Source organism: Macadamia integrifolia, chromosome 5 (assembly GCF_013358625.1).
Source record: "Macadamia integrifolia cultivar HAES 741 chromosome 5, SCU_Mint_v3, whole genome shotgun sequence".
In the NCBI taxonomy this organism is placed as follows: Eukaryota; Viridiplantae; Streptophyta; class Magnoliopsida; order Proteales; family Proteaceae; genus Macadamia; species Macadamia integrifolia.
Window position 1 is genome coordinate 32,579,385 of NC_056561.1, and position 22,941 is coordinate 32,602,325.

Sequence of the window (22,941 nt, forward strand, 5' to 3'; positions counted from 1 at the left end):
TACATCACGGCTTTAACGGCTTTTAAGTCCTTAAAATGGAAAACTGATCAATTGTTTGGACGATCAAGTGATGTAAGAGTTACCGTCAAACACCTATTCTTTTTGTTAGTAAGTATATCATTTTTTATCTTTGTAATAACAAAAGGTCAGACAGGTGATGCATACTGATCATATGAATACTGAATCTTAATTCGTTAAAAAGTAGAAAAACCAGTAAAGGTAAGGTATATACAATCATCCTCCAATCAAATATAGTCATATACCATCTTTCATTTTTTTTTTTTTCCTTTCTTTAAAAAATTATAACTTTATCATAACTTTTTAAATCTACCTATAATAAGGTTGGTAATATCAAGAAATTTGGATCACAATTATGATTTTAAAATGGATCAAACTTTTTTGTCACCAAAGTGATGAACTATGAAGTTGTAACTTATTTTGATTGTACATTGTTTTATTCCTTAAAGTATTAAATATAATATTTAAATAAGGATAAAAGATAATTTTTTAAAGATTAAAATTATATAATATAATATATATGAAATGATAAGATTTACCTTAGTTGAAAGAAAAAAGAGAATGTATCATATTAAAATGGCAAATAAATAAGGTTAAGAAAATAGATTGCTGTATAATAAGTATAGCTCACCCTCTAACTAATAGAACTAGAAGGAGAAGACTAAAAATTATCATTGAGCACAATGTAATCAATTATCCTCTGTAGATTTTCTTACAATAAAATTTCATTTAAAAAAAAAAATTCTTCCACCGACCTTGGTTACGACAAGATTTTTTCTTTAAAAATAAACATATCTTTCAGAACTCTAAATTACAACTGATGGTAGACGTGATGATTTTCATTTGTTTCTTAGGTAAGTAAGGAGACCTGATGATTTGGGAGTAAAAAGGTTTTGTGAACAATCAAAACTATTCTTTGTTTTTTTTTTGGTAGACAGCCAAAGCTATTCCGTGATACACTAACCTCTTTTGCTTCTACATTGACAGCTAAAGTTAGGTGCCCGTGCCCCCAACAACTTATTTAATTTAATTTTTCTTTTTTTAGATAACATTATCAAATCTTTTGTTGCCGTTGTTTTTTCTTCTTTCTTTTAAAATACAATAGTTTTTTGCTGTTTTACCGTTGAAACAATACGGATAATCAATTCAGATCAATCAGGGATAAGGATCAATCTCAACCAACACTGATACGAAATGACCCATACAATTGATATGATACCGATACTTCAAACCATGGGTGTGACAGAATCACTTAAATGAAGTTCCAACTAAGGATGTGAATTTGAAACCAAAACCAAATCGAGCAGTTCACACCAAAATTGTAAAACCATTTAGTAAATGGTTCGATTCTGGTTTCAAGTTTAAGATTGATTAGTTAAATGTGTTGAGTTGATTTTAACCGTTTAACCCGTTGGTTTCAAATCGAATTAACACCATGAAAATCAAACCATTTAAACCATCAAAACCTATTCGATTAACTCGTATAACAATTAAATATTTAATTGTTTTAACAAAACATAATGATTTAATTTAAGAAAGAATTAAGGATCATAGAAGCTGTCCAATAATCTATTCAATAATTTACTCATATTATATAGTTATATAGTTAAATCCTTGTTTGTCCAATGTCTCATTTAATTTGATACAAGATTGAAGCATTTATCAACCAAAGTAAATTTTAGTAAGCATGTGAATAAACTTGCAAACCGATTGCTAACTATTTAGAAACCATATGGAATAAATCGAGATCAAAACCGTGAAACCGATATCATTTAAAAATTATGAAATCAAAACCATTTACTAAATGATTGCATTAAATGGTACGATTTTAGTTTAGTCAAATAAATATAAACCCAACCAAACCAAACCGACTGACACCCTCTACTTTCCAACTTTTTCTTTTTTCTTTATGGATAATAAGTCCCAAAATTTTCAGAGACTATTGAGAACATGGAGAGAAATTTTCATGGAAGAAAACAGCAAAAAGACGGTAATGATTGAACTTTTATTCTTCTGTTTTATCTTTATTAAACAAATTGAATCCATTTCAGCAGCAAATCTTGCAAAGGAGTCATAGTTCTGAAGCAGAATTTCTTTTTTCTCTATTTTATTAAAGTCCAGATTTTGACCACTTTCCACTCTTCTTTAGACTTCCACCTTCATCTTTTTTCGTTACAAGAAGAATTTTCTTGCAGAAATATCTGTACAAACCTTGACGAATCTCTCTCTTTCTCTCGTATAAAGACAAAGAAAGGAGCGGCGGATTAAGACTGTTCTACCGACAAGGAATCACGTTTCTACTATATAAGAGCAAAGAAAAATTAGACACATACCTGATTTCGAATTCCTCGCCATTTCCCACACTAACTCACACCGAAACAGAGAGAAAGCAGAGCTGCGAAACCACTGAAATCTCGACCAAAATTTTCATCTTTGATCCTTCAAAACCCAGAAGAAAGCACAAAATCATGTTACCTGATCGCGAAAACCTCTTCCGATCATTCACATTCTTCGCGATCATCGTCATTTCGATGTTGTTGACAGTGGAGACTCGTTACCTGCGGCCATCCGATCACGGCATCGATTATCAGAACAATACTACAGAAGTTGATTCGCCGGAGATGATGTCATTCTTCAATGGAGATTCAAAGGAGTTACCGGAAGCGAAGAACTCGAGCGAGCCACCGTGGAGGAGTATCGGAACTCCGGCGACGATTCTGAGGAGAGATGATGGAAGAGGGAAAGATAGAGTGAGAGAGACGTTATTGATTGCCAGCTTGGCATGTGGGACCGTTGGTATAGCTTTTATGGTTGCAGCTGCTTTCCTTTATATGTTTCAGCAGCGACGGAGATCATCGTCATCACCAGTACCACTACCACTACCACCATCGTCGTCCAATTCGTGTAAGGAGATTGTGGTTCGTGAGTGATCTTAGTTAGATTCTAAATTAATGGTTCTGGGGATTTCATTGGTGAGGATCTATGGTAAGTTGAGTGTTGTAAAGAGCCTTGGGCTGGTGGTGGCAAGACGTACTTGCTGCCAAGTATTTTTCATGGCTTTAGATTGTAATGGAATATTTGGCATCATATTAATCTAAATTGTTCATTGAATTTTCAGAAAGAGCATTGGGTGTGGGAATGAACCGGAAAATATTGATCATTCATCAAAAGAAAATATTGAGCAGCTCTTCTTTGTTTGCATTGTTTCTTTCTCTATTTGAAAATGGAATTTTGTCAAATGTTAACCGTTAAATAGAAGAATTTTTCATTTCAAGGCAAGTGGATTTTGATGGATATGACGTTTCAGGGAAAGTCCATTTGTGATATTGTGGGAAATCTCACCATTTGTGCAATCATAAACCAGATATGGATAGAAAGAAATCATAGTAAATTGATCTCTAACTCTCTTTCTCTTTAAAAGATTTGTGCTCCATCTCTTTTGATGTGAAGGCCAAGATTTTTCGTGTTTCTTTCTTCTACTTGTAATACTTCCTTTCGAAATTGTCATATTGTAACTTCCTAAGAGTTTCGTAGTTCTATCATCAAGAATGCCCCCTTCTTTTTGAGCTTGGATTTTTATCTTTTTTTTTTTCTCCCTTTCTCCTTTTTAGGGACTGTTCTTCTTGATAATGAATTATTTATTTATCTTTAATAAAAAAAAAAAATAGTCTTCTTTCTTTTATTTTTAATTTGTGTTTGTTGAAAAGAAATGCTTAGGTCTCATTTTTTTTTTCATGAAAAAAATAAAAAAATAAACAAATAACACCATAAAGTAGAGTTAGAAGTTACAGAGTTATCATGGGCCAAATATTAAAATGTTGCAACATGGCTGAGGCCCTAGTAGCCGATCCTAATTGCCATGGTTTCCTGCATCACAAAGAACATTTGGGAGGAATAGTCATTCTAGAACAATCATTTTGCTTGATTTACTTGTTCTTGCTTCCCAAATCAGCCATAATAAACTGGACGGTAGGCTATTTAACATGAAAAAAAAAGAAAAAAAAAGAAAAAAATATAAAAAAATCACATCACCTAGGTTAATAGTTCCAAAAAAAATGCAAAGGGAATACCACGGTTAGGTGCCATCAACTGGCTTTGGAAGCAAATTGCAACAACTCCCATGAGTCTGACCTAACTTTTTTTAAGTTTCGTCCATAGATGTTATTCTTTGTTGATAAGGATCAAATCTATCACCAAATTTTACAATTTTCAAATCATATGTGACTGGTAGTGAGTGATAGTGAGGATCCAATGGTTGGAAGGATCTTGACATGCACTCCAGCCATCTGACGCTCACTTCCACTCACTGGTGAAAAGTAGGGAAAGGGTAAGTGGGGTGAGTGCCTCTATTCACTTTGGTGAAAACAAGAAAGTCGATTCTATGACTTTTTAGGACTATTACATTCTAATATTAATGTCATCTTTTGTGATGTTCATAGGCTGTCTATTGACATTAAGTTGTACTACAAGCCTTGTTTCTTTTAATCGATTTTGTCCGTGATTGTTAGTTTTAACTATTATATTTTGTAAAAAAAAAATTCCCCACCATGTGAGAAGGGTTCAGCGGTTTCTGCTACGAGCCTAGGATCCTAAAACGTCCTTCCTATTTCAGAATGGTCGAACATAACACCCTCCCCAAATTTTGCACAATACCCTCACCTGCCCATTTAATAAGGCGCGATAAAAAAATTCCCCATCACTGTGGTTTAAGGAAAATCAATCTCTCTCTCTCTCTCTCTCTCTCTCTCATCGTTAGGATTCAATCGATTCTATTTATCTCAATTCTAGTGTGACCATAGATAGAGTTATATGGAAAACAAGGACTGGTGTAGCCGAGCCCTTGTAAGGGATGCTCATGTGATGTTGATTTGAAAATTCTTCTTTTACCCACTTTTAACTTTGTTTTGTCACTTCTTTCTATTCTTATTTCAGTTAATAGTCTAACCAATATCAGATTCATGTAGCTGATCCCATTTAACTGGGACAAAGTTATGTTTGTTGTTATTGTTGATTTTTCAAGTCTCTCATATGATGCAATAATGCTTCACATTGAGATACCTATCCATGATGGATCTCTACAACATCACATTTGGATGGTGGCTACTCATTGACTGTTCTACCGTGTGGATGATCATCATTTCAATGATGCAAATGTTGGATACAATGAAAGTTCTTTGGATAAGCCACATGTTAAATTTAATACATTATTTTAATTATAAGTCTTGAGTCAATTATATGATATTTTTTCTTGTTTTTTCTGTTGATGGACACCAATCGTAACATTAAACAAAATGAAGATTGTCAATAGTTTATAAAACATTATATTAACATATTGAAAACTCATATTGATTTGAAAAATCAATCCAACCAAACTATCACATGGTAGTTGTGCCAGATTTACTCCCATCCAAACTATCACAAGGTAGTTGTAAGATATATACTTCACTTCCAGCCAAACTATCACATGGTAGTTGTGCCAAATTTTCTTCCAACCTTGCATTTGCTACAAACCCACTAAAACTAATTTTTTTTTTGCTTTATGCCCTTCTCATCTCTAACTCTACCCAATAAAATTAATTTTTCTGGTGTAAAATTCACAATAGAATTATTATTCTGCACGATATTCTATCTGAATGATCATACAAGATGAGTCTCTAAACACTATTGATATTGGTTCATCAAACTTGTTCATACATTTCTTATTTGCATCTTTAAAAAATGATCAGTTATTTATTTAAAATAATTAATTTGTTTCTGTTAAGTTTGTCTCGAATTTTTTATCCATTTTGAAGATTGACCCACTTCGACATATTTTGGTGTGGAAAATTTTCTGAGATCTGTGATGTAAGCAGAGACGTAACTCCCGCTATATGGTTCTACCCAATCGACCGCGACCATATGGATTGACCCGCGACTTGGAGGAGTATATAAGGTACTACCATCTTGTTGAGCAAATCATTGTATTTTGAGCGTTTTTTCGAGCTAAGGTTTCAGAGCGAGTTTTTTCGCCCCTATTTGAGTATAATATCTCTTCTATGTAATGAAACATTTTCTTCTTCATCGAAGAACGTAGCACACTACATCGGTGTGTGAACCTCATTAAATCTCTGTGTTGTGAGAATCTATGTTTGTTTATTTTCGTATTTGTTGATGTCTGCTACAATAGTTTCAATAGGACTTCCTAATACATCTCATTTGATTGTTTAAATCCAAAATCCTAGTTTCCATGCCATTTTTTTTTTTTTCCCTTAAAATTGGAATAGAAATAGGGGAAAAATGAGTATGTTTTTGTACACAGACGACTAATTTACCACACTTTGATATCCCTTGGGCCAATGCCAGATCTTCCAAACCTTACATTTACACTTTGATGTGTCTGTTGCAAATCGATGTCTTAATTTATGTGGTTGGATTTTTATCACAAAAAAAAAAAAAATTATGTGACTGAGATACTGTATAATTTTTAAAGGAGAATGTATTTCCTTTAAAATTAATTATTTGATGACAAAATATCCCACCGAAGCTTCTAGTAGGGGTTCCTCCTTGGGATGCAGGAAGCATAAATGAAGGGCTGACAAATCAAAGAAATATGAACAAATTCTAAAGATCCATACAATCTTTTTGTAGATCAAACACCAATCTCACGACCTTAGAGTGATACTACCATCTCTCTTAAACGTCTATAACACTTTCCTTCTCTTCCTTTTTGGCTCATGTCCACCAATGAAGTGATTGTTTTTTAACCAACATTGCTCATAGGACAATGATTAGAAAACTCTCTAAACAAATGAAAACTGATAACTATGTTTTCTCCTCTATTATGTAAATTATTTTTCTTTAAAAAAAAAAATAATAATCTACCAAATAGTATTATGGTCTAGAACCCAAATTTTGTGGGCATACATTCACTTGATTATTCTAACAAAAGAAGAAGAAAAATCTAGATCGATTTAACTTCCCATGTGTCAACACAATACTTTTGCACTCAGGTTGCAAAAATCAATTTTGTTCGGGAATCTTCGAAGAACAAAAGACCATTGAAGAACTAAAAGACCATTGGACATACAAGCAAGACCATATCAAAATGGATCCATATCTGATCACCCATTTGGAATAGACATACCCTTGATTTTTCTTTAAAAAAATAGATTTTCTAACTTTTTACCCCTGAGCATACCGTTCAACCGATATGGTATTAGCCATGTGTCAGGAATTCAGGATCAGAGACATGCCAAACCGATATGGATCGCTGATGCGATACCAATACTTCAACCCTGGATTCTATCTTATAGAACTTTGGTGATCAGATAGTGAAGAAAAAAAAAAAAAAGAAGGTATTTTGAGCCGTCACATATGGTATCAGAATCACAGGAGACTCCAACAATGCCAGTTAACTATAGGTAGGTCCCTTATATTTTTCTCCTTAACCAAGTTAACCAGGCTGTAATGCCCAATCAAATTATATATTGCTGGCTGATCCGGCAAGACAAGGGAAGAAGCAATTTTTGCAACGTACATGAATCCAGAATTATTTTTACAAAAGAAAACGTGGTAAACATGGATGTTACCTGGATCAATTTACAATGGAGTGCTCATGTCAATGTCTTCTGTTTCAAGCGACGACTTCTCTGTGATGAGAATTCCCGACTGCTGCACAACGAGCACAACCAGAGTTCTTCTGAGGAAAAACTTCCATTTGCCGGAGTTTTGTGACTCAACTCCATTATTTACTTTACAACAGTCGAGAGGCTGCAAAGGGTGCTCCAATATGTTTGCAGGTTCCCAATATATTAAGAACACTGCTACTCTGTCCCATCTCCTTTCATCTTTCTTGCTGACAGACACAGTACAAGATCCATTTGACCTAAAGTATCAGCAAGACTGAACTCTGAGTAGCTTGTGTACAGGAATTCATGTAGATGATCTCCGCCACTGTTTCTTCCCTTTCTTTGGATGTAATTTGAAAGGGCTCCAGCTCTTTCTGCGTTTAGAAGGTTCAGAGAAGAGGCCTGAGGCCAATGCCTTCTGAAACCATATCTCAAACTCGTCTTCTTCTTCCACCATCATCTCAGCATCCAAATCCCAAGGAAATCTGCTTGAGTTGGACCTCTGTGTTGCTTTCCCCAAGCCAACCATGTTTACATGGAAGCTTGGCCGATGGGTATTAGGCCTACATATCATACCCTGTAACAAAAATTCAAGGTGTAAGAAGGTGACGTTGAAGGTGAAATCAAGGAAAACTGCCAAAGGCATGAGGTAAAACAAACTCAAACTAGTTAGGAATATTTCCACAACATATACTAGGATCCATTATAAAAGATACCAATGACAAAGCAGCTTGTGAGTTTCCCAACCAGGGACCCAGGGTAACATTTTGGTTTGACAAAGATCAGTATGTAGATATGGATTATCGTATTCACCACATCGTACCGCATATGCATCATGTAGAATTTTATTTTGTACTTGGACGGGTATGGCAACTATCACGAATAGTGGCAAACATGATCTACTCTATATCTTCCTTTATGGTAAGTATTCACTTCTTTCCCCACCACTGTTTTTGTGTTTTAATATCAGAAAGCATACAGGTAGCACACAATGCAATTCTACAGCAAATAGATAAGTTCCCAATAAACCAAAATTATAGAGACTACTAATTCCATACATTAACCTGGATATACGTTACCATTAATAAGATAAAACCCAGAAGATAGTGGAATACAAATAAAAATTTTAGTATAAAGATTAATATAGTTGACATTAATCTTTTCAAGATTTCCCCGTTCGTAGGTAAGTAATGAACCACCTCATCACAATATCTAAACCAGGAAAATCCCAGTAAATCTGATTGAAATATAATTAAAAGGGTCTTTAAAGCTTGAATTCAAAGCTAAACACTAACCCGACAAGAGCTTAGCATAAAATAAATAAAATACCTGACAAATAGCCCATTCTGACACATCAAAGATCTTACTTTCTGCGCAAACAAAGGCACGTGGTATTTCAACCTGAAAGGAAGACGAAACTGCTAAAACAAAAAATAACCATAAATACTAATCCAGCAACTTAAAAAGAAAAAACAATAAATGATATTTACCAAGGCCTCTTTGGTATCATTTTTCTTTTTTATTTCTGTTCATAAAAATAGTTTTGGCTGCATTTGGTATCATTTATGGAGCTTGTTTCTATTTTAAAAAAATTGGTAAAAACACAAAAACAAAAAAGAGATCAAGAGTCATTAATGTGTTTTGGCCAAAAATGATTTTCAGTTATTTTTGCGCTGGACTTTAATGAACATGTGCTTAAAGCTTAAAAGCTCAATATGGAGGGGTAAAGTAGTCATTTGTTTTGTAATTAGAAATCCAAACCCCTTGCCCCCTCTTCTTCAGTCCAAAGTGGAGAAAGAGAGTTATAAGATAGATGGGTGAAGGGAATCTCTTCACCCATTTTTTTTTAAAACTATTTTGCACATAGAGAGACCAAACTATTTCTCACAAAAAAATCATTTTTGTCAAGTAGTTACCAAACCATTTTTATGTTTCAATAAAAAATGATTTTCATTAATGATTTTTGTTAAATAGATAAAAATAAAAAAGAAAAATAATACCAAAGAGGGCCGAAGGATGTAATGATAAAGACACATTTTTCTCTATCCTGATCCAGAAATAACAGAGGATTATTGTCATGCTACAATAACAGCAAAATGTAGGATGTTAGGGTGATTGGATTTAGAAACACCATCTGAATGGAAAAAAGGAGTTGGCAGGTGTTCCAGTTCCAGAACAGTAAGCAATCAATTGAACGAATTTCCAATGCCATATCAAAGCCGGCATTCCCTTAAGACAGGATTACTCAAAGCAAGTTTCTCGAGGCAGATAAATACCTTTTGAGTCCTCGCAAAGAACAATGAACATCCATACTCAACCCATCCATCTCCATCCTTGGCTAGGTGATATTGACGGCAATCCTAATGCCAAAGCCGATATTAACTTTTATATGTCTATAACAACAAACTCAAACTCCAGCTACATTTGAAGTATATACACTTACTAATTTTGAACAAATTCATAAGTAGTCTCACCTGACACCACCTGGCCTTGGCTTTAGTTCTATTGGTGCATATCCATATATGTGAATTGCCACATTTTGTGCAATGTATACGCCTAGACTCTTCAGAGAGATAATCCGTGCGATCCTGCCACTTGTAAGAAAAGTAACGAAAGCAGTTTCATTGAGTTCAATATCCAGCGACTACTCCACTAAAGCAATAATGAGGCTCCACATCAACTAACAAATTAAGTGAATGACCACAGCTTTCCTACATATTTTTCTTGCTGCTCCAGTATATTCAGGACAAACAGGCAATGGTATTGTTTCTACTTCGATTATGCCACATCTAAATTCTAGACTAATGATTAACAACTAACACTGACGGATTTGTTTATAATCCAGTTAGAGCAAAACCATAGTATCTCTATATGTCAAAAATCAACCAGGAAATTGGGGAAACTGAAGTAAAAAGTTTGCTATGTTGCTCTAAACGTTACGGTCTACAGGCAATCTTCCGGATATACTCATCCATACTCCATAGCCTAGCGTAAGACATATTAAAGGTCTACAGGCAATCTGCTGGATATATACGATATGAGATTTAAAGCATCTCTTGCTTTAGTAACTTCTTCAAGACACTCCCCACCCCTTATGCCTTTTTGACACACCACAAACTGGGTAATGACCAACTGCAATAGCTGAACACCCCGTACCTCAGCACCTCGGTTAGTTTCCCTAACAAAAAGTAATAATCTTCCTTGAGAGCAATAAGTAAATGGGAATACGGAAGACAGTTAGAATTGCAGCCCCCCAGGTTTATTAGGAAGAGCACCAAAATCTGCCTTATTGAGCTTAGTTAGCACACAAAAGACACAGGCAGGACTGTTCACTCTTCCTACCTGTGTCAAGTTTCAGTCCAAGAGGACTTCACCTCATGGAGAAAGCAAGAACCTCCCCCCTTCCTTTCTTCTCCCCCAACCACCGTTTTTCTTAAAAGATCAACATTTGGGCCATTGAAAATACCGAAGGAACACATGCAGCCAACTGATTAGCCTCTACTATCTAATGCTCTTGATTAATTTCTTCTACCTATCTAATGCTCTTGATTAGACAATGGACCAAGTGGCTCAAACTAAGCCACCCATTTTGCCAAGCCTATCCAAAAGGGCATTCCAAAGAACCATTCACATAAACAAGTACAAAAACTTTATGAAACTTAGTCCAAGTATTATAGGTCAGCCACATGAATCCCACCAGTCCTCTCTGTTAAGGTCATAAGTGTTGGTAACTCATACATGTCATGTCTTCTCTCCACTTTAACCCAGGCCATTTTCGGACTTCCCTTGTACTTCGAACACCTCAAATTTGTTAAAAAATAAAATAAAATAAAATACTCGTCACAGGCGTATCTGGGAGATTCTGGGTGCCCTTGGTTGCACATGGCCAAACCATCTCAATTCACTTTTTGGCACCTAGTAAACTATTGGAGCTGTTTTTCCAGTCATCCATCTCAGTTACTCTCAATTTCTACCTACACTGTCCCATCACTGCCCAAAATTAGTTCCCATACAGTATTTTTGGTCTTATAGCCATCTCATAAGAAAGAGCTAAACAAAATCCATAAACAAATATATAGTAAAAAGAAAACCCCTTCAAACAAAAGGACCCCTTTGGCCCTGCTGCTCTTAGCTCAACCAACAAAATTCACATCCAAGCAGACAACACCATGTTGGAAACCAGAAAGTAACTATGAGTATATGCACACAAAAAACAATAGCTAATGCAGAGTACAATATGACTTAAGTAATTGATAAGAAAAATTGTAAATTATTATTTCTCCTTTCACTATGTTCTATGTTCACTCATCTCAAATTTTAGTAACAGAACGGACAAGAATTGTAAATTTCCAAAATATGCTTAGAAGCTGGCGCATGACTCACGACTTAGAAACAAGAGCCCATCTACAATACCTGTTGTGAGGAGCTACTGGACTTCTGACACACTCGTTTTGATTCCTCCTTCCTTAGTTGATCATCATAGTCTTTCTTCTTCATAGAATCTGCAAGAACCTGAAAACTCATCACTGTTACAAGTTGCCAAGGCCATTACACAATTTGTATAAAGTAGCACCAGTTAAATATCACCAAGCTAGACAGAATTACTAGTCAGAAGCTGCATAGACATGATGTTAAAAATAAGTAAATATGTATTGCAGTTTCTAGTAGATGTGAACTTGCCTCATATGCAGACTGAAGTTTTTGGAATGATTCACTAGAAAGTGTACTTCCCCTATTTTTATCAGGATGCACAAGAATGGCCTGTACAGAAAAAATAGAAATCACATACATATACAAAAAATAACAAAATACAAAAAGAACAATAGAGAATATCCACACAAGTCAAATTGAACCAACAGGAAATATCACACGGCAGTACTACAGCCAGAAAGAATCGAAGATCACACCAGTAAGGTGCTTCAGCCCACCACTCAATTGGCAGGTGTATGGCTACTTGATCCTGTAGCATGCAAAGAATTAAACTTACTAGGCATGCACATGCGAAACAAGTGTCAAGATCATCGAGGGAGGGAGGTGGTTGCCTAATGGCTGACAGAAGGGAGTAAGGGGAGAGTTGTCAGCGTTTGTTAATCTCAAGTAGTTATCTTAAGGAAGACATAGTGATGAAAGGTTGGGAAAAGAAAAAGGCTTTACATACTAAACTACTTTGGAGTGTGCAAGTAATGCTAAACCACTCCTTGGGTAGACCCTACAGATTATTTACGTACACAGGAACATGATAGTATACATGAATGAGAAACAGAGAAGGAGAGAACTCTGAAATGGGAGCATGGCAATTCAAAGAGCTAAGAATAACCATACCTTTTTCCTGTATTCCTTTTTCAATACAGTAGCATCAATGCTCTTGTAAGGAGGAAGTTCAAGTGTTTCATAATGATTCCCACTATTCAATATCCTCTCCATCTCATCAACTGAACTCGTGTCTGCTTTGACCACTGGGCTAGCAGAGCATTCTTTCTGGCTGTTCACAAAATTCAAAGTGGTAGATGGTTTGCTGGATTTGAATGAATGTAAGTTCTCAGCATCGCTAGTTGGAGCAGAATATTCACAATCCCCTGAGAAGTTGTCATCTTCTGTAGCTGTTTCTGATTCTTTTTGTTCTTCAAAATGTGTGCCTTCAGTTACATTGTCACACCCTTGGAGCAAGAAACTGAAGAGATCGTTCGAAAGGAAGGCAAGGTTTACTGAGAGAAAAACCCCGAGCCATCCAACACGAACCTTAACACAATAAAGGGCATATATGGTTGCCATTAAGACCACGATGCGTGCATGATTTAGGGAGAACAAAAAACCTGTTGGTAGAATATTTGAAGATTTCAGTATGCAGAGAAAGATGAGAATAAAAAAGGACCAAGAGACAGCTTGGATGCACTCTTTCCAAAAGAATAACAATCAAAATAGTGACCAATAGGTTAAAAAACAGAAAAGAAAAAAAAAAGGCCAAACATCATTGCTCCAAAATTTTGCCCTGACATCAGGTTTTGTCATTAAAGCTATCAGCTTTGAGAATGCTCACTGTGACAAAGGAAGCAAACGGTCCAGGTCCAACTTCCAATGATCTGTGCTCAAAGATTTGTCACTGAAAATTCGCGTCTAATGTTGACACTCCAAAAAGTCATAAAAAAAGGATGGGAACTCTACTGTATCAATGTTATGGCTACATGAATATACTAGCAGCAATGATCCAAGTTACATATCATGGGCTTGGGGCCTAGGACCCACTATTTGATGAATAGTACCAAGAACTTTCAAGACAAAAATCCTAAGAAAATGGAACAATTTTCCAAACAGTCCGGAGAAGAAGCCAGTGTAGTTTTCCATGAAGGCAATATACGGCAAAGAGCCAACAAAAGAAAATCATCACAACCATCCAAGGAGACAGGTGTATAACCATAGAGAGAAGCTCATACATGGGAGCCACCAAGAGGTGGGTACCACCCCCAGAACATCTTCTACAAGATCCTTTGTGCCTTGTCAACATTTTAAAAATTGTTGTCATATCAGTTGGATAGTCCAGTCTGGATCAGTATCAGAATAATACAAATCCAATATATTCTATGCAGTAGACTAGTGAATCCACTGTATTCATTAGGTCTTTTCTTCTTGTACCATCCATTCCAGAATGAATTGGATCAGCACACCCAGGACTGATCTTTATTAAAATACTGATATGCTTAAATCCAGCTTTTTCTACTATCCTCATAATGATCCCGTCCAGGTACTTCAAATTATGCCAAAACCAAAACAGAAAAGAGGATGAAATATTAACAATGAGGCACCCATAGGACAAAAAAATCAGTAGTTAAAGAGAATAAGACCTTACCTCCAACAATAAACAATGTTCCTGCAATCCAAAAATTACCATACATCCACAAAGTCAAAATACAAACCAACCCAACAATAAAAAGTCCAGGGGTATAGCCCAAGTATCTAACAGCAGCCCCAGCAGCTCCCTGAAACCATAAATCCATTGTCAGTCCATTGTAATTAAGCCACTTTCACAAAGCCAAACTAAATCAAGTGCATCAAATGAAGAAGGTAAGGATCATTAGTCTTTACATATTTAATCAGTAACTGCAAAAGACCTTTCTACAGAAAAGCATGAGTAAAAGGTTGGTTTAAATGTTTAGTTTCTCTCCCATATAGTTGCCTAAATAAGCAAATGGAAATTCTGAAGTGCAGGGGAACCAGTTAGAACTTTAAAGCAGAACGAGGATGAAATAATGAGAAAGAAGGGGGGCTAGTTCTGTAAAAATAACTCCTTCAAACAACACAAGAATATTTATCCACTAAAAAAACAAAGTGAACAGTATGGCCATATGTATATATATATATAGAAATATATAGAAAAAAATAGAGAAAAGAACGCTAACTGGTTGTGTGACCCTGCGCCAGTATGGGGGCCAATGGGAGCACCCACTGAGGAATCCAGCACAGGGGGTGAAGTGGTCATCTTGCGTCCCCTGTGTCCGGGTGCAGGGGCGCACAACCGGCTAGCGTTTCTCGTCCATAGAAAATATAACTATACTTGACGCATCATCAATCTCTCAGGAATAGAACATAATTCAGTTCCCAAATATGTGTCGCAGCATATCGAGGAATTCTTTGAGAGCTAAAAAGCCAATCTACCACTAGCGACATTATTCACCTGCACAGGCTTTGAATTCCCCTTCTGTTGTAAAAAATATGTATTTTTCACTCTTTGCATGAGCAGAAACAGCAAAAGGAACAGCTTCCAAGAATAAGCATCCTTGGACTTCAAAGTTGATGGTCATTATTTTTAAAATATCTAATTCATTTCACTTGGCATCTCCCAAATTACTTTAAAAAATCTCAAGGATGATATTTTTCTAGGCATAATAACTCAAACCAACTCAACTAAGCCTTTTCCCAACTAAACAGGGTCAGCCACACATATCCTGTTTCACTTAAGCCATCTTGGGGTAATCCCAAATAATTTTCTGTCCATACCTTGGTATTTATTTCAGCCTCTCTAGTTGCATCATGCCACTCCTTATCAGTGTGCCCACAGGCCTCCCATTCACTCCCCATACCACATCAAACATCTCTCCTTCAAATTATCTTCTATCGTGGCTATATCTAGATCATCTTATATTTTCTTTTCATTTCTAGTTTTTCCACTCATCCATCTCAAATCCAGATGTCTACTGTATTAATTTTGTTTATGCGTCTCTGTCACCTAAAATTCAGCTGCAGACAACATTGCCGGCTGGCCGCATTCTGTCCTTAGAATTTTGCTTCAACTTTTAGTGGGTTAAGCCTATCACGTAACACTCCAGAAGCGACTCTCCACTTCACCCAGCCAGCTCTAATTCAAGAGCTACATCTTCTTTTATTCTCCTTTTTTATTTAAAATTGAGTCTACAAAAAAATAAAAGAAAAAAAGATCAATTTAAGATCTCCCTGCCATTTATTTCAGTCCCACTTATTGTTTAAAACCTCTTGACTTTGAAGCATCCTCCGTGATTCCAATTTAGCACTATCCACTTCTTTTGTTTCTGTAACCAAAAGAAGCAACAAACAGGTATATCACACCCGGTAAACAGGTGTTGGCTGATTCTCCAACCCTTTCACAAATGGCACATCTATTCACAACTCTCAATCCCCTGCTCTTCAGATTATCAGCAGTCAATAGCTTATGCGCAATTCTCAATCCTCTCCACCCTAGGACGAATGGGTTTGCCTCATATATTATGGCTGGGGCAAGAAACCTGACCTTGCACAACTTAAAAGTTGTGAAACATTTCGAAGGAAAAGCCTCCTACTGTCCTCCCTCCAAAATCATCATGTCACCATCAATACCTAGTATATGTAGCCTTTAAAGAATCTAAAACTATGAGACAGTATTTCATCAACTTCTAAATCATTTAGGTTTTCTTTAAAATGTGAGCAACCAAATTACTTTTCCCTCACACGATTCAAACAATGCACTAACAGGTTTGTTTGTTCAAGATACCAGCCACTATAGATTCAGGCAACTAGTGACCTTACTCTACCAAACCAAATATCTTCCGACAATCCGATTCTATCATCATTTCCTCACTTCTGCATCTCTATGTTTTCAGCAGTATTCCATGTTTGCAGAAAAAGATTTTCAAGATAATGAGTTGAAAGAACTGGCAATGATGGGGCTAAAAGTTGAACTTGAATCTTTGATAGAACAAAAATATTTGAATAAGTAAATAGGACAATTGAACATAGACCTTTAGGAATCAGTATGATCAAATTTTGCTTAGCTGCTTCCAAGGCTAAGTATTTAATCATTTTTCAGGGAGCCAGCTGCGATAAGTTTAAGAAAATGAGAAGTAATTACACGAGAGCTAATTTTCTTCTCTTGAGTAGCCTTCTTTTTTTAGGAAAACTTGTATAGCACTGTGGTAGGCCTTGGAGGCCTTGGACATACACATGCATACATATGCAGAAAGGTACTGTGACCAGTCATTCTTTGGGAATTCCTCAAGCTCATATGATAGAACAAATGGAGCCTGACCAGTCATGGATGGATTGGCCATTCAACCATTGGACAAAGCGGGAACCTTCAAAAGTCAGCACTGCTTTGAATTTCATGGCTCATATCAACTGTTTGATGCACCATGTAATGAACTTTTTTGTATTGTAGTTTCAGTTTTGAAGATAGTGACATTTCATGTCAGATACACCAAAATTAGAACTCTACCGCGACAATTATGTTTGGGCCTTTGAGCTGACATCATAACATGACCAAAGGTAGGGCCAGGCAACATGTAGACCGGTAGGGTGCCAACTAAGCCCATCCAACCAAGCTTGGGTGGATCAGAGACAAACAGTAAATACATAGAGATAGATAAAAACATATGTTAGTCTCAGAAAGACCACATTTCCAACCTTAACAAGATGGCTCTTCGAATCTAGCCACATGTCAAATTTTGAGGCCCACAATGTACGGGACTTCCTCCCTTGTATCAGCCATCAAACAAAATATCAACTTCACAACCGATTTTTAAATGCACTAACTGTGGGCTACATGTTATGGGAAAAGCACATGATGCATCTAAGATGTGGTGCTTGCATTACCTTAAATTGCATATACTGACAGACAGAACAAGTTCATATGGTTCCCCTGAGGTGATCTATACCATAATCATTATTCCAGACTCAGGCTCCATTTGTTTCTATACAAATGTCATATCTAGAAAATTATCTCCTGAGGTGATCTATACCATAATCATTATTCCAGACTCAGGCTCCATTTGTTTCTATACAAATGTTATATCTGGAAAATTATCTGCTCGTGATAGCTGTTATATCTAAACACTTTCTATAAGGCTAATGATTTAGTTAACATGTAACTACAAAATTATGCTTCATCGAAAATATGATCCTAAAATGCATGCCAATTTCAGTGAAATTAGCAATGTATTTCTCTCAGTTTTTATTCCATCAACAGAAGTTACATGGTGTATCCAGATGCTGCTGACAATCAAATTATCCTCCCTCCCCAACCCAAAAAAGAAATGGCACTAGCATGGTGGCATCTAATCTCTAGAAGAAAACTTCCATCAAACAAACAGAAAGTACAGATTAAAAAAAAAAAAAACAAACAAACAAACAGACAGAAAGTTATAAACTATGAATACCAATAGCAAACAGCCCTGAAGACAAGAAAACTCCATATACAGATGCATCCTTGCATGAGGAACCTTTTGGTCATGTTACACACAATGAAACTTCAGGTTTCTTGATCAGTGCATTATCCAGGTGGAAAAGTAGTTGGCTATCAAACAATTTACTAAAACCACTATCTTGTAGATCTACCTAAACCTAACGACCCCAGAGATGGAATTATTACAGTTTCATAAGTTATTGTTTTCTTTTGGGAATCCTAGAATTTAGACAATCTAGGCAATGCAATTTCCTAAGTGGGGTCATTTACTTTCCATGTGCCATGTTGACAATGGATGGTTATGAAAGTCTGATAGTTAACATCATCCATGGACCATACAATTGCAAATTCAGCTCTTCCAATTAGAACTGAGCCACAAGCTTCTCGGCAGAAGAGTGATCTTATTTTGACCAATACATTTAATCAGAAAACATATAAGGAAAAAAGAAAAGATTCAAGGAGTCGACTCACCAGACTCAGGAGTACATATACGAGGCAAGAGATAGATGTCAAACTAAGGAAGCAACTCCACATTATAACAAGCAACGCCGCAGAACGCAGGCTGAGCATAGACCCAAAGCCCTGGATGATACAGTCCTTCCACTTTAACAACAACGTCAATAGACATTTCCCCGTCTTTACACACCCACTGCAAACCATCGGCCAATGGCGATCTATCAAAAATACAATCTTGTCTCTGAAAGAGCTCACTGCAGTCCTTGCACTCGAGTACACGTGCTTCTGTGACTGCAGCCATTTCCACCCTTGCTTGAACAGACCTATATCCTCCATAATGCAAACCTAAAATCTCATGAATAGTCCTCTCAACCAATATCTGTTTCTCTTAACCACAAAGCTCAAATGTGAGATACTCCAAGATACTATCTGAATTCCATATAAATCCACAACCAGTCCTGGCTATTAAATCTACAGCTTCTTCGCTGCCGATGCGAAGCCAGAGCATCAACCGAATCCATAACAAGAGCTTGACCCTGCACTCAACTTGCAGAACTTCAGCTCTCGCCAACCACTCGAGCACTTAACACTTCACTTCACGTGTTACACTCCAACACTTCACTTCAACAACTTGCCATTAATGAGCTACACAGAGAAGAACTACTCCTAACAAACTTCCCCCCATCCCTCAAAGAACGAGTGAAAATATTAAATCCGCACCAGAATCCCGAAAAAAGAAGCACATTCCCGTCAAAATTTTCAGTCCGATTCCTTCACCAACAAGTTACCAAAAAGGCAAACTCCATTAAATCTCTCCTTTTTCCTTTCTTAAACAAGTACAAGTTCCAACTTTCAGAAACTCCACCAAAATCTAACAGAAAACCCAACTATTTCCCTCCAATCGATCGGCTTCTTCACAAATCAAATCTAAAAACCAGATTAAACTTCAAAAAACTAAAAACAAACTCAGATCAGATCATCTAAGCTTTGCGATTTCATCAAATACCGAAGAAATCAGAGCTAGATAAGTAAACACCGACAGAATTTCCGAAAAGAAAAGGGAAAGAAAAATGACTTTAGTTAAGATTCCGACAAGGAAGTGAGGAGCCCTATTAATATGTAACCCTTGAAACCCTAGAAATCTCTAAAAACAGAGCGTGACGAGACCATGGCTTTCCTTCTTCAGGCTTAGCTCGTGAAAAAGAAAACATAATAAGTGGAAAAAGCTCAGAAAAGGTATTCATTAGACTGATGAGAGGAGTGTGGAGACCTTACTGGGAGAACTAATTATATGCTATGACAAGATCCACTGTTCTCTCATGCTCTAAACGCGTTTCACTGTAGAGATGGGAATCGATTGTTAGATTTCGTTGAAGGATGGCCCACAGATGATGCTTTGCGATCGGTTGAATCATAGGGATGATGAAGGTGACTGTAGTATAGCGTAGCCTTTCTCGTTAAAGTGGATAATATGCGATTATTAAGATCTGAGGGTAAATTTGGGATTTATCGATTACGCAACTCTTGATTTGTCAGGAAATCCAAATATAGCCTTAATATTCCGGTTCTGTACAAGTGGGGTCCACTGAAATTGATTGTCACGTGCTTATTGGTCGATGAGGTTCTGGGTTGTCTTTGTAACAACGCGTGCCTTTAACAAACCGGTGCTCAGGTGCTGATGTGGCGTGCAGCTTTCACCCTACAGTAGACTTACATTTGTTTCGTTTTTTATCCGTCCATGAGTCCCACCTGTACATTTATGATAACTGTTCTCAAACGATTTTGGGGAGAAAGTGCCTTCATATATACGTTCTGTGTTTTTTTTTTTCGGCCAACGACGGATGTTCAAGTCTTCAATCTCACTATTTCCTCAATTTCATACTGGCTCCATAACCGCGTGAACTAGGCTATATCAGGGTTCATATACATTCCTATCATTAACGAAATCTCTGAACTCCGTATCTTTGGGTGCACTTGTTTTATCCTTCTTCTAAAAAGAAAAAAATATATGTTGCATCTATGTTAATTTTCATTTGATATTATTTATTAAGAAAAAAAAAAAACAATCAATCTAAGTTTGTGATTTTTATTGCTATTTCTATGTTCTTTTACATTATATGACTCACATCTTTTTGGAAGTATCTTCTAATCCTTTGTACTAATAAATTAAGAAATAAAGTTTTCATGGAACTACAATGTGCCGACCAATGAGAGTGAATGTGAACAACGACCAAGATGGACATAGTGGTCATTTCACACTCCCCTATGTTTGGGTGCAGAGGCCTTACTCCCCATAGAGAACACTCCCTCATAAGTTATACTCAAAGAATTAGATGCATGCCTTGCAAAAACATGTATGGAATATAGTTGAAATGATTTTTGATAAAAACTACTATAGGTAGCAAGTGGGTGTACACGATAATACCCAATCAAATGAAACAGATGAATGCTATAAAGTCAAATTAGTTGCAAAGAGCTACAACCAAAAATATGGTATTGACTATGAAGTCCATTTTCTTCCAGTGGCCTAGATGACCATTGTTCGCTTACTCATTGCAATTGTATTAGTCTAATTGAGTAATTGGTCATTTGAGATGCAAAAATTCAACCTTAAATATCAAAAGAACAATAGTTATGAAAATTATTCTACTCTTAAATGCTTTTTCTTTGGGGTAGGGGGAGTAGGTTAAAAGCATAGTTGATAGCTATATTTCTTGTAATCCCCTAGGAAGTGGAAAAATGATCATTGGCTTTGCCATTAATGTAGTAAAAAAATTATTGTTTTTGAGAGGACGTTATAAAATTATAGTATACTATGTATTTATCTATTATATATATTATTTGGTTTTAAATGATTAAGTTACAAAAAAAAAAAAAAAAAAAAGATTAGGTCATTCTCTTTAAAATGACTTAATTACATGTATTTTTTCCCATTATATAGCAAAACACCTATTATTTTGACAATAAACATATTTTTATGTAACTTTAAAATTTGAATAGTAGTTGATCATTAAATTTTAATTGATTTTTTAAGTGAACCTCGTCATTCAACCTTAAATTATTGGCGGACTTCATACCCAATAAAGAGGGGTAGTTGTAGATTGATTGGGTTTTCTACTGCTTGGATTTTAATCGGATTAAGGTGATTCAATCCTAATCTGATTAAAAAATTTGTTCATCTGATCCAATCGATGATCTAATGAATCCTTAAATAAGCCGTCTAAATCCAACCACAATCTTTAATAAAAAAAAATTAAAAATTGAATACCCTTTAAATTGTCAAAGTAGTGATTCAACTACAAAGGGATGAACCTCTTGCTTCTCAAAAACAAAAAGCCCCTATAGACATAAAGAGGGTACCAACTTACCTAAGTAAGACTTGTGAGTACTCCATTATTTGGTACCCTATTTATATTTATTCATTTCTTAAGGTTTATTTAACTATATATTAATATGTGTTTGTACTAAGAGTGAAGTAGGTTATTGTGATAGAAATTAAGGCAAAAATGTGGTGCAGTGTCACCTGGTTTGTAGCGAATTCCAACCTTTGGAATTGGATGGACCTTTTTGGACTTTTCTCATGTACTATCACTTTCAATCCATATACAAGACTTGATTATGTTGAAATTTTATGAGTTAAAGGATGATGGGCCCCATTTGTGATACAAATTGAGTGGTTGAACTCTTTCTCAATCATATCCATATATTCTTATGGACAAAGTTTTTCTTTGTTAGCGATTGAATGATCCAGATGTGACTCCTTTTTCTCCCCTATTTATCATCTGGGGTCACGGTGGGCCACGATGAATAGATTTCCATTCACCGTGGCCTTAGCAAAACTCGGTTCTATTCTTATTATTCATATGCAACAAAAAACATACACAACAGAAAAACAATAAAATAAAATTTATATAGGTAGTTATTTGTGTAACAATGGATTGAAGGTGATTTATCAAAAATTCATAACACATATTTGAGCCATCTATTTTTATGTGTGTTTTCAATCTAAGTTTGTTATTTCTTAGTTAAAGTTAGGAGACTGCACTATAAAATCTATAAAACTGGAGTAAACATGCATTGGCATATACCTAATGTGGTATTTATAGGTTTAAACTTTGACATTTGACACCTGGTTAATATAGGCTATGTCCTCTCTATTCAACGTGTCAGAATGAA

General features: G+C 35.9%; 2 protein-coding genes across 5 annotated transcripts; one reads left to right on the forward strand and one right to left on the reverse strand.

Moving 5' to 3' along the window:
* The first annotated feature begins 1,884 nt into the window (after window positions 1-1,884).
* Window positions 1,885-3,139, forward strand: LOC122079534. Of its 2 annotated transcripts, none has more exons than XM_042646075.1 (2): window positions 1,885-2,008; window positions 2,214-3,139. In XM_042646075.1, exon 2 carries the CDS (start codon window positions 2,487-2,489, stop codon window positions 2,946-2,948), a length of 462 nt encoding a protein of 153 aa, XP_042502009.1. In that variant the 5' UTR covers window positions 1,885-2,008; window positions 2,214-2,486; the 3' UTR covers window positions 2,949-3,139. The 2 variants fall into 2 exon arrangements, with proteins under 2 accessions (XP_042502009.1, XP_042502008.1); XM_042646074.1 differs by having other exon boundaries at window positions 1,897-2,008; window positions 2,263-3,139.
* Window positions 3,140-7,402: 4,263 nt separating this feature from the next.
* On the reverse strand, window positions 7,403-20,021 carry LOC122079507. 3 transcript variants are annotated; one of them, XM_042646038.1, is made up of 9 exons: window positions 18,781-20,018; window positions 14,470-14,599; window positions 12,948-13,438; window positions 12,306-12,386; window positions 12,039-12,137; window positions 10,100-10,213; window positions 9,902-9,985; window positions 8,955-9,026; window positions 7,403-8,202 (listed from the first exon to the last, which is right to left on the reverse strand). In XM_042646038.1, the coding sequence occupies exons 1-9, from the start codon at window positions 19,099-19,101 to the stop codon at window positions 7,930-7,932; spliced, it is 1,665 nt and encodes a 554-aa protein (XP_042501972.1). In that variant the 5' UTR covers window positions 19,102-20,018; the 3' UTR covers window positions 7,403-7,929. The 3 variants fall into 3 exon arrangements, with proteins under 3 accessions (XP_042501972.1, XP_042501971.1, XP_042501973.1); XM_042646037.1 differs by having other exon boundaries at window positions 10,100-10,219; XM_042646039.1 differs by having other exon boundaries at window positions 8,082-8,202; window positions 8,955-9,043; window positions 10,100-10,219; window positions 18,781-20,021.
* Between the last annotated feature and the right edge of the window lie 2,920 nt (window positions 20,022-22,941).

What these genes read in the sequence shown, in the direction of transcription:
- LOC122079507 (XM_042646037.1), bottom strand. Translation starts at nt 19,101, where the DNA reads ATGGAGGATATAGGTCTGTTCAAGCAAGGGTGGAAATGGCTGCAGTCA. An exon ending in AAAAGGAATACAGGAAAAAG is followed by an intron (nt 12,387 to 12,947) that starts GTATGGTTATTC and finishes TTTTCTGTACAG; the next exon opens with GCCATTCTTGTGCATCCTGA. An exon ending in CCAGTAGCTCCTCACAACAG is followed by an intron (nt 10,220 to 12,038) that starts GTATTGTAGATG and finishes TTTTCTTACAAG; the next exon opens with TGGCAGGATCGCACGGATTA.
- LOC122079534 (XM_042646074.1), top strand. Translation starts at nt 1,969, where the DNA reads ATGGAGAGAAATTTTCATGGAAGAAAACAGCAAAAAGACG. An exon ending in AAGAAAACAGCAAAAAGACG is followed by an intron (nt 2,009 to 2,262) that starts GTAATGATTGAA and finishes TCTCGTATAAAG; the next exon opens with ACAAAGAAAGGAGCGGCGGA.